The sequence below is a fragment of the Lepisosteus oculatus genome, chromosome 5 (genome assembly GCF_040954835.1).
Source record: "Lepisosteus oculatus isolate fLepOcu1 chromosome 5, fLepOcu1.hap2, whole genome shotgun sequence".
In the NCBI taxonomy this organism is placed as follows: domain Eukaryota; kingdom Metazoa; phylum Chordata; class Actinopteri; order Semionotiformes; family Lepisosteidae; genus Lepisosteus; species Lepisosteus oculatus.
The window spans coordinates 30691749-30703484 of record NC_090700.1 but is presented as its reverse complement, the minus strand read 5'-3'; the positions used below and the strand labels follow the sequence as shown (position 1 = coordinate 30703484).

At 41.8% G+C, this 11736-nt stretch overlaps 1 protein-coding gene across 1 annotated transcript; it reads left to right on the top strand.

Moving 5' to 3' along the window:
* Positions 1-252: 252 nt before the first annotated feature.
* On the top strand, positions 253-2379 carry gpr25 (G protein-coupled receptor 25). The gene has a single exon (XM_015342099.2). It carries the CDS (start codon positions 280-282, stop codon positions 1408-1410), a length of 1131 nt encoding a protein of 376 aa, XP_015197585.1. The 5' UTR covers positions 253-279; the 3' UTR covers positions 1411-2379.
* The last annotated feature ends 9357 nt before the right edge of the window (positions 2380-11736 follow it).

Genomic DNA, 11736 nt, shown 5'->3' with positions numbered 1-11736 from the left:
TGTGCTCTTAATTTTCACCACTAAACCACTCTCCCATAACATTTGTTTGTTTTGTTTTCTAGTCCAGTATAATTCCTGGGACATTCATTTCTATTCAGTTAAAACTTTTGCAGTTTTGTCTACCTCGGTGTGACACAAACAACAAAAGTGAAACTGGCTGGCAAAGATAAAAAAACGTCGTGTGTGCGCGCACGTGACCCAACCACTTGGCATATTAAACGCCCTGCAGTGCTATCAGTACCGCACAGTGCGCTCACCAGGGTCCCCACACTGCGCGACATGGCGGCGAATACCATGGACACGACGGACTACGAGTACTCTGAAGATGACTTCAACGGAAGCGAGAACTACACATACCTGTATCCTGACTGGCATGAGTTATTGGATTGTCCCCAGAAATCCTTGCCCTGGCAGTCCGTCATTATACCTACCCTCTACTTTCTCATCTTCTTCACTGGCTTCATTGGGAATCTGTGCGTCATCGTCATCATGGCCTCCAAGCACAAGAACAGGAGGCTGGTGGACACCTTTGTCATTAACCTGGCCGTGGCGGACTTGGTCTTCGTGTGCACTTTACCGTTCTGGGGGATTTCGGCGGCGAAGGAAAACCAATGGGACTTCGGCGATTTCCTCTGCAAGTTTAGCAGCTACGTCATCGCCGTGAACCGCTTCTCCAACATTTTTTTCCTCACCTGCATGAGCGTGGACAGGTACTTGGCCGTCGTGCGGATGCTGGACTCCAGATACCTTCGCAGCAACCAATGCGTACGCTTGACCTGTTGCGTCATCTGGTTGGCGTCCATCGCGCTAGGAGTGCCCTCTCTTATCTACCGGAGGGTGGAGGAAAATGGCGCGGCCCGTTTGTGCACCGAAATCGCCGACTCAGCTGTTTTCAACGGGATCAGCCTTGTCGCCCTCTTCCTTGCCTTCGTGCTCCCAGTGGTGATAATAGTTGCCTGCTACTGTTCCATTCTGGTGAAGCTGCGTAACCCACCCGGCCTTCAAAACCCCAAAACCGAACAGCGCCGCAGACACTCGCTCAAGATTGTGCTGGTCATCATCGTGGCCTTCGTCGTCTCCTGGCTGCCGTTCAACGTCTTCAAAACCATCCTCATCGCCTGCCAGCTCCAGTTCGCGTCGCTGTCCTGCGCCTCTCAAACGACCCTGGCGAGGGGCCTGACCCTGTCCTCTTGCTTTGCCTTCCTAAACAGCTGCGCTAACCCCGCCATTTACATCTTCCTGGACCACCACTTCAGGCATCGCGCTCTGCGCTTCTGTCTCGGCTGGTTCGGCCCACAGATCAAGCGGCGGAGTGGAGCTCCAGCCGCGTCCTCTTCCGGGCTCACCATTGACAGTTACTCGGTGTCCAGTTACCCTCGCTGCCGCATGTCTTCAGTTCACTTGCAGTGAAGGACCTACTCTCGGAGACGGCGTTGCAGTAAGAGGTGGCAGCGGTTCGCGAGGTTTGCAGAGTTCGGATTTGGGGTGTCCTGGTATTTGGGGTTCAGTTTCCCAGCTTTTTTCTCCCCAGTGTCAGAACATTGACAAGATAAAAACCGATCTTGTCAGGCAATTAAAAAACAAATTCTGCACGCTTAAAACTGCGTCTGTGGATTGTGAGGAACTTTTTAGTATTTTTATATCATTCGGCATCATGTTGAGAGATTACTCGTGATTACTTCGTAGGTCATAAACCTGATTAATTGGGAATGTTTACATTTGTCTAAAACGCCACCTCGTTTTAATATGTTGTATGAAAACAGGAAAGCCCTGGGTATGACAATGAAAAAACGAAAGGTTCTGATTTTCAGCGCTCGCCACTCTGCACCACACCAGTTATCGTAACAGCAGAGAACTTGTTAAAGTCGCTTTCCAGTGAGCTGTACAACTTTCTCCGAATTCACTTTTGTTTCAATGCCATTTTGCATAAAAAATGCAATTTTGTATCAATATCATTACTTATTTGTTTTGCACAATCAATTATGGGAACATATACGCACAGTGCAAGAGGGAAATAGGCTAATAGACGAACGTTTCAGCGATATCATCTTACTGTCGCAGCCTACATGAAATTATTTTCTGCCATGAAAGGAGACCTCAGTTCGGGCTGCTCTTCACATGCAGATGCAATAAGAAGTGTTAACCGCTGTCAGTTTCGCTTCAGAGGCTGAGAACTTCAAAAGCCCTCAGCTTTTTTGACTGAAGAAGTGAGATCATGCTCGTGTTTTGAAAATGCTTTCGCTATAGAATGTATTAGTTCACTGGGTACGTTTTTACTGTTCTTTCCGTTTTAACACAAATAATAAGTAGTGGCTTATACAGTATGTATAAAATGTGTATACGAAATAAAGATCAGTAGACGCTTTTCTAAATATGAAATGGACTGAAAATATTGGAGAAACCTTTTTAATTGTGGAAAAAACGGAAAAATATTTAAAAACAAATTACAATTTTAAACGTGCTGCATGAGTGGTTTTACTGTAGGTGCGAGATTGAGAAGAATTGTGCTGGAGTCTCGGACTTTTTTTTACAGTTAGTGCGGATGACTTAAAGGAGCTAAAAATGACGTACATTTTATTGCAACATATTGAAACATTTTTATATTCACCTTCTAGGTTATAACTACGCATTAAGATTGAAATATTTTAGTAACTTCTGTTCAGTTCAACTGGTACTTCGTTATATTATCGTTATGTTTATTCGTGGCATTAGTTGATCTTCGCAATAAAACTGATCGCTCTTTGTATTATATTGTTTAACACATTTACAAAATGTGAAATTTGAAATCTCGTTACAAAAAAAGATCTAAAACTTTTGTAAACATTGGACATTTACTTCTAGACTGTCATTGTAATATAAGCTCTTTCAAAAAATGTTTTACGCAATTTTTTTACATTTTAAAATAAACGATCACGTGTGTTTTATTATGGTCTACCTATCAATAAGCAGCAAAACAACAAACCTCAGTATTTGTACAATACATATTTAAACTATCCATTCCCTTGTCCCGTCAGCTGTATGTTAATGTAGTACGTTTAATATAGCCCTAGCATCAGAAAAACACCGTACGGTTTTACGTACAGTACTTCCATAGGCACCTTTACTTATGCTATCATGAACAAAAGAATGGTAATCTTCCTCCATAGGTAAGGACAGAATCTCCTTCGAAGTGTTAAGTCTAATATATCTGTCATATATACGCCGCACACGTTGTGTTTTTAAAAGATATGTCTGAATGACTATTGTAAATATCACTGTGAAACTCCGTTTAGGCGATTTGTTCAGTCCTGAAACTAGAGGGTTTCTACAGCACTATTTCACGTTTACACCACACGGTGTGGTGGAATTATTTTCATCCCAGCCAGTACTGCACAGAACATTACCACATATTTGGAAACAATTTCTTAGTCGCCAATCGCGACTGATCTTTTTACAGTCATTGAACTCGCTCCATGCTGGACTCGTGTGAACTGGAGATGACCATTCGTCCAGAAAATCAAACATTCTGATTTCACCTCCTATTTAGAGAAAAAAAAATGTTCAAACTCTTTTAAACCACAAACGCAATTATTGTATAAATCTAACACGGACTAATAAGTGTTAATAAAAGGGAACCTTGAGGAATATGCCTTAAACCTAAAAATATTCCACATCTTAATTATGCATTAAGATGAAATGGCCGATAGTCGTACTTTGCCTGGGAATCTCTATATTTCGTGCTTCTTCCGTTGTTTATGCAACCGATAGAAAGGAAACATGATCTTACAGGTCTTAAATGAACTAGGATAACATTTTTCTATTGTAGGCAATAGCAATTTAACCTTTTTTTTTTAATATGACACCAAAATGACTCAAAGAGCCAAAGATCGCTTTTGAACTCCAGGATTTAGTATTTTAAACAAAATTCTAAAAAAATTCTCCATATATAACGCATACATAAAAAAACGTTATTATTCATTCGATTATTTTAAGAAATATGCATTCCAGCAGCAATGTGCCGCAATGGTCACGTCTGATTGGGTGTAGGCTGCAGCCAGGGATGTGGGTTCAAATCCCAGATGCTGTACCCCCGAGCAAGGCACCACAGGACTCGTCTTTCAGACTGCCTCAGTAAATGCCCTGTTGTGTAAACAGGTCTCCAAATTGGTGCAGTAAAAGAGAACGTGTTCTCAATTGACTTACTTGGTTAAGTAAAGTAATAAAAAGTTTAGTCACACATGAAGAGTTGTCACATCGCTGTAAAACATGCATCAAAGGAATCTTCAAAAAACAAAATGACTTTTTAATCTACTCATCATTGGGCCATTACCTTCTTCCATTTGACATTTTCAGTACTTGAGCAAACTTGGTCACGCTGGTCAAGGCCGTGTGGATATTGGGATGTATATTAGATATTAGAGGCCTTGGCGAAGCTCGCAAGGTTCTTGCTGAGAACAGAAACGACACTCACCGCTTCATGTAGGACCTCACAGGACAGAACCGCTCAAAGAACGCTGGCAGACAGCAGTCTTCTAGTCCCCTATTTATTGAAGAGAACAGGTCTTTTTCACGTGAGAAAATGCGTTGGAAGCTTACAAATTTTAGAGTTCAAGGGTTCATCTGTCGTCTCAAAATCCCCCACTTCAGGAGTGAAATGAATCATCTACTTTCAAACAACCCTGAGAAACTTGGATGGCAGCTTGGTCTGTGAGAAACTAGCAAGTGTGACATTCATGCTCATATTGTTTCCACTTTCTGTGGATGGAAGGAGGAGGAGGGTTGTGTAACAGGACTACTTTAGCAGTCTTGACATCTGTAGTTAAACATTTAGTGGGCATCCTTAGTTTCATATCAGTAGAAACACATGCGAGGGCAGCAGGATAAGTTGGTGAAGTGTTTAATACACGGACTTCTTCAGAAAGAGCTGTGTGACTACAGCAGATGTGTCTGCTATGCTTTTTCCGATGGTGCAATAATTTACTTTTGGCAGCGTGATCCGGAGGTTAATCTAGTACCACTGCATTTCCCCCAGATTTAGGCAGTAAGTGCCCCAGCCCTGATAGGAGCAGCTTCCTGCTGTATTCCAACTCCTCTAGGGTACTACAGAAAATAAAATTGTGTCAAAACAGCTGATAAGATTTAATAAGAATTTGCCGTGTAACAAATGCATTTTGTGCTTGCATGCATTGTGTTCTCAGCCCTTATTCTGGTTTGTGCGCTTGTGTGTGGTTTGTTTGTGTCTTATGGTTTATTTCAGTTCAAAATGTTGTCCATCCATTTTCTTCTTCCAATTCTGGGCTGCTGGGGAACAGGCAAGCAACAGGGACAATGCAGAATACAACCTGGAGGGGAGTTGCCATTCCATCACAGGGCAGACACAAATGCATACACTCCCTCCAGAGCAATTTTCCCCAGAAGCCAATTAGTATATCTGTGGACTGTTGGAGGAAGCTGGAACACCCAGAGGAAACCCACACAAACACAGGAGAACATACAAACTCCAGTTCAAAAATACACTTTATAAAACTGTTGTATTGGAACTATGTTTAACTCATAAATGTTTGACACATGTATCTGTCACATGTGAAAGCCACAGTACACAGTATAGCTTTGAGTCCACAGTAACCCCCAATTTCTTTGTCAAAGGTTGTGAAGGGAAAGTCAGAGAAATACTGTGCTTGTTGCTGGTTATGGGGCGGTAAAGACTGTTTTGGAAGATCCTAAAGATGGTGTGAACAAATACTGTATCAGCGCCCTCACATTGAGAGTGAAAAGCAACTGCAAAGAATCCCGTCTATAGAGGTACGTAAGTGTCTGTAAGGTATCCCTCATGTGGATCCTGTGCAGACGCAGGAGTAGGTAGATGACAAGGAAGGCAAACAATCCAATGCGAAAGGCGAGTTTGTGGTCCAAAGGAAAAAGTTGATTCCGAATCCAGGAAGTACGATTGAAGCAAACAATCCGAAATAAGAGGCGAGGTCGTGGTCAAAAGGAGTAAGGTAGGTCGAAATCCGGGAAGTACACTGGTGGCAAACAATCCGAGACAAGAGGCGAGGTCCGAAGTTGAAAGGCTAAAGGGAAGTCCAGAGTCCAGAATAGTACGAGGTACAGTAATCGCCAGGTAGTGCTCTCAACGAGTAGACTCAATAACAGCGGGAAGCACGTTGGAGAGGCTTAAATACTGCAGCCCGCCGCACAGTAGGGCGTCTGGTGCCGAGTTAACACGTGCAGTGGCGCTTGTAATTATCTCCCCGCTGCTGGCCCTGATTAGCTCTCTTGGGGTTTGGTCTGGGCAGGGTGGCGGTCGTGACAGTGTCACTGTATCTTGTACATCTTATCTCATTCTGTGTGAAACTGAACCCTGCAACTTCACTTCCTTGAGTTTTAATTCACTTGAAAAAATAGTTCAAGATTCATTTGCCTCTTCTTACTCACTTCTGATATTTTATGTCTGGTCTGAAGATTTTACAGGGTAATATTTACTCATGTTTGATCAACTACTCTCTCACTCCCTGTCACCCAGAGTACAAGCTATAAGAATGTGGTGTCTGAATCTGAACTCTCTTGCTTCAGTTAGTTCAGCTCCTGAAAGCTGGGTTTACTCACGTGTGTGGGGTAAAGTGGATACAATTTATACACAATTCAAAATGTAGCATTTAAATCAAGGAATGTCACGTTGAAGTAGTTCGACGTACTAGTAAGATCTTTTTTAGATCACCGTGTGAAATTTTGGTCACCACATTTTAGAAAATATATTGCTGCTCTGGAATCAGCTCGGAGCAGAGATACCAGATACATTCCTAGTCTTGAAGGAAGATACTGTAGTACTCTGATGTAATCTGACATTGTCATCCCTGTCCTAAAAGAACTGAATCTTCTTTGGGCCGAACAGAGAAGAAAAGAGACTTAATTCAAAATCCTCAGAGGCTTCGACAAACTTGACCCAATGGGCATCTACAGAATTAGTAGCAAAGCCAAAGGACACATGTGGAAACTAAATAAGAGAGCACTTAAAACAGAGAACAGAAAACTCATTTTTCACAAAGTGTGGTGGGAGTATGAAACAAGCTACTCCACCATGTAGCTAAAGTTACTTCCCTGGTTTCTTTCACAAAATGTCATGGTGAGATTCTCATTTCAATTGGATTTCACCAACCAAATGGCTTAGATGGACCAAATGGCTACCTCTTTGTAATAGTCTGTCATAGGTTCTAATGTGTTCCTTGCTGTGAAGGTGAACCATAAGGATGGAATGTTACCAGATGGTCTCTTTGCTTCCTTCCTTTGCACATTCTAAATTTAACAACAAGCAACCATTTCACTGAGCTATAGTTAAAAATAGTGTATTAAAAGCATTTTTTCCACACTCCAGAGCAATGACCTTGCTATGTACAGTATGTGCAAAACAGTCTCTTTCATTTCTTCACATGTTTATTTTTTGCATGTGGAGCTGTGTGAAAGCAGTTTATCTGGTTTTCACAGCAAAGCAAACGTGACTAATAGCTTTCTGAAAGACTGTTCCTTCTTATTATATTCAGGAGGGGTGTGGCTGTATTGGATTGCCCCTTTATTAAGCTAGTCTGCCATCTTTATGGACAAAAATGACTTTTACCTCATGTGTTTTACTGGTTCAGTGTATTGTTCCTCACATTCAGTCTTCAGAATGGGGCTTTGAGGACACTGAAGGAGCTGTGCAGCCTATCTTGGAGCAGAGATAAAAAAAATAAATTCCATTTCACCTGCAAAATCACTTTTAATTAATTGAAGGAGACAGGAATTGCCTCAGTCTTAAGGGACAACTCCAACAATTTAAAGACAGTTCAGGATTAGGATCTTATGCTCTGATTTGCAGGAAGTTGCCCATAGTTACAGTGTGTCAAAGGTTACCACGATCAGGTGATGCACAGGCAGTGACTCACTAGTAGAGAGATACACCCCCTGGGAAGGTAAGGTTTAATGTGTGTGTATGTGTTCCTAGGAACACTTTCAGAGTTTGCATTTGCCTTGGAGAGCAAAAAGGCACAAGACATTTTGGGAATTAATCTCAATTAACAAGGTTTCGCAAGAACCATCTACAAAGACTTCTAAAATAGATCTGAATATATACAGTTACAGACAGAAAGTGTCTTCATCCTTATTTTGATGCTTCTGCTTTTTTGATTTGTGAAATTGTGACAGCTAATTAATATTCATTCTCATAAGAGTATGCTTGCTCTGAAGTCATGCCATAATCCTAAAGGGGTTCCAAGTCAGATACACATATGTATATGAATTTCACTGATTGAAGTGAAACTCCTGTCCATGACAGCTAACATCTGACTATGTATGTGCAAAGAGAACTTAATACATTGCCGTCATTACACTAAAACTAAAATGAACAAAATATATCCTTCAGTCTCTCTTTATGTGACAGGTGCAGGTCTTCTGAAGGCATTCTCACACAGCTCCTCTGGTTCTGTAATAGAAATTGTGGGTAGTATTGCAGTGGTACACAAACGTGTTTGGGAACAATGTATCCCCAGATCCTGCACTAGCACTCTGGCTATTCAGAGTCAGTGCTCAAACTAACTAAGGAAAAACAATCAGCACTGATCAGATTTCAAGAGCTAATCATTTTAGTTTCTTAAAATACTTAAAAATACAAATCAAATTAAATATTTCTGCTTTTCAGTGCAGTGCAACGGCAAGATCTATTTAGTATTAGTACATCCGTATTAATCTACAATGTTGTACATTGTATTCCTTTGTACATTTGAGGGTATTTATATACATTTATAAAATATTGCTTTATCCTAAAAAATTCAATTAAATCAATTAAAGCACTGGAAGGATCTCTCATCAACACATAAAACAGAACATGAAAACAATGCTCATTCCAATTTCTCATACCTCTCTTGTTTTTTGGTGGATGTAACCCAAAAGCAAGTTACGTACTGTTGCATGAATATTGTATAATATTTAACCACTCCTGCGGGTTGCCTTCAATGGAGATTCGATCCGTCTTAAAAGGCAAAGATGATCAGAAAACTGCAGAACAAAAGAACCACGTAGCGCCTAAAGATAGGAAAAGTGCTTGTGCCGCAAAAAAAACATTGACTGTGAACACTTGTGGTTGTTCAGTTTGGAGACAGAAAAACGGCACTCAGCGTCTCTCGAGACTCAAAAAGGTGTCTGTTTGCAAGACTGTCTCTCCCGTGCATCTGTTTCCTCCTGTTTGACACAGCACTGGTTTTAAGAGGTAGCAATGATCATACCTACAACAGATCAACACAATTTCAACAGGAAATTTCATGGTATGGGTTCTTTCGACTTAAAATACCACCATCAGTTTCAGCACAATTAAGTTTTGACCGCTGATAACACAGAATGGTACTGTTTCCCTTCTATTTATTTGTGTTCAAGGTCTCTGTGGAAAAGTTGGATGCACAGATGACATTCAACACAATGGGAAACACTAACATGTCATCAAGTGATTTCAAGTTCTTTGCTCTGGGTGACCATCTCTGATCCTGGATAGTGCACGTCCACCAGGTCTTATTGGTCATCAATAAATCATCAGTATAACATACAGTAAGAACATATGAAGGGTTAGAAATGAGAGGAGGCCATTCATCCCATCTCGCCCATTTGGAAATTAGTAGTGAATTGATCAAAGGGCCTCATCCAGCCATTTCTTGAAAGAAGCCAGGGTATCAGCTTCAACAACTTAGCTGGCTAACTTGTTTCACACTTCCACCAGAAGTAGAGCCGCCTGTCCTCAGTTTGAAATGCACACTAAAAGAACAGAACACTGGAGACTCAATGCACATGGGAGTTCTGATCAAGTGAGGACGTTCATTGGTTCTATTCAGTCAGCCATGGCCACTTGCGGGCCTTGAACTTTAAAGTTCCCATTTCTATTGATCAATTGATCTCTAAATGTCTTGAAGAAATCACCCGCTTCAGGGGTCAAAAGAAAATTGGTCCAAGGTTTGAAAATTGATGAGTTAATTGTGACTGATCAAATGTGCTGGACTTCAGGAGGTTTCATGCCACGTTTCAGCACAACTGAAGTGTGAGACAATCTGCACTGAAAGGTGAGCAGAGCTGTTAAAAGAAAGTTCAGAAGTTCAGGGCTGTGATTCAAAGCGAGAAATCACCTAACTGTCTCCACATACCAGACTTTCAGACGATGAGAACATTAATTTTGACTCATCGTGATCAGAGACAGCAGATTTGATTTCTTTGAACACCACAAAAATGAAAATTGAGATTTCTTTGCACACACAGCAGACATCACCTTCTAAAATTCACCTCCAAAGAAGCTTTCAAATGTGACTTTAATTAAGAGAAGACAGTGTCACGAATCGCACTCGCGCATGCGAGCGCTCCCGCATTCCCATGAGCTCTTCTTTTCCCAAACGTGCACACACCAATCTTCTTTTCTCTATTTAAACCCTCACCAGTCTTCCTTTCCTTGCTCATGATTGAGATCACCTCCCTGAGCTCCGTACTTGTACGTTCATCCTGCGATAAATTGTGTTAGATTCCTGGATTTTTGACCCTGGCATTCTTCTTTGACTACGCCTTCGCCTCCCGACTCTGTACCGACGCTCCTACTATGCCCTCCTGGATTTTGGACTCTGCTTACTTCCCCGACTACACCTTCGCCTATCGATCCCCTTCCGAAAAGCCCCGCATCGGATCCCAATCCTCTGCAGTCAGACCATCCCTGACAGAAGGTAGCTGATCTGGAAGCGTGACTTCAGTTTCCCCCTCCTCTGGCATCTAGTTTAGGTGTTGTTCTTTATATCCATCCATCTTCTAACCCAGTGGTTCCCAATCCTGGTCATGGTGACCAACACACACGTGCTGGTGTTCATTCCATCCCACCTTCATTAGATAACGGAAGCCTTACTTGATCTAAGAAGTTGCTTCAGTTGAATATTTGCATTTTGTTTTTAGTTACAAGTTTGAGTTTTATTTCACTTATGAAATACAAGGGTTAAAGTGCTGGGACCAAACAGTTCAAATTAACCTTATTATCATTAAGTCAATAAAGGGTTTAACTGTGTCACTGAGGGCTCAGCTGGAACAAAAACAATCAGGTTTTTCCACCAGGACCAGGTTTGGGAACTTCTGATTCTCCTAATTCAGGGTCTTGGGGACACTGGAGCCTATCCCGACAAGCAAAAGGCACAAGACAGAGTCACCCTGGACAGGAAGCCGTTCCATTAGAGAGGAGACACAGACACACACATACACACACACTCACACCAGGGCCAATTTTCCCAGAAGCCAATTAACCTACAGTATGTCTTTGGACTATGGAGGGTGAAAAGAGAGCACCTGGAGGAACCCCACATGAACCAGGGGAGAACACACAAACTCCACATGAATATCACACCAGGTCCAGAACTGAACCCAGGGCCCCAGCGCTGCGAGGCAGCAATGCGAACCAGTGCACCACCAGCATCAGCAGCAGTGGTAACACAACTATCCGTAGCATCAGCAGAAACAGTAATGGCTTCAGTAGCAATAGCAGTAACACCAGCTGGAGCAGTATTGTTTCAACAGTAGTAATAGAAGTAATGCTAGCAGTAGCAGTGACACCAGTGGCACCAGTAGACAGATGCTTTATTGTCCACTACTGTGGAAATTTGCCTTTGATGTCTCCCATAGAAATACAAAACACACAAAACATAAGAGTCACATAAAATCACATGAACAGTCTGTGATACATAAATAAATGGGTGACTGTATTTCCATACCTTCACG

Excerpts from the sequence above, each read along its gene's own strand:
- gpr25 (XM_015342099.2), top strand. The coding sequence starts at position 280 with ATGGCGGCGAATACCATGGACACGACGGACTACGAGTACTCTGAAGAT.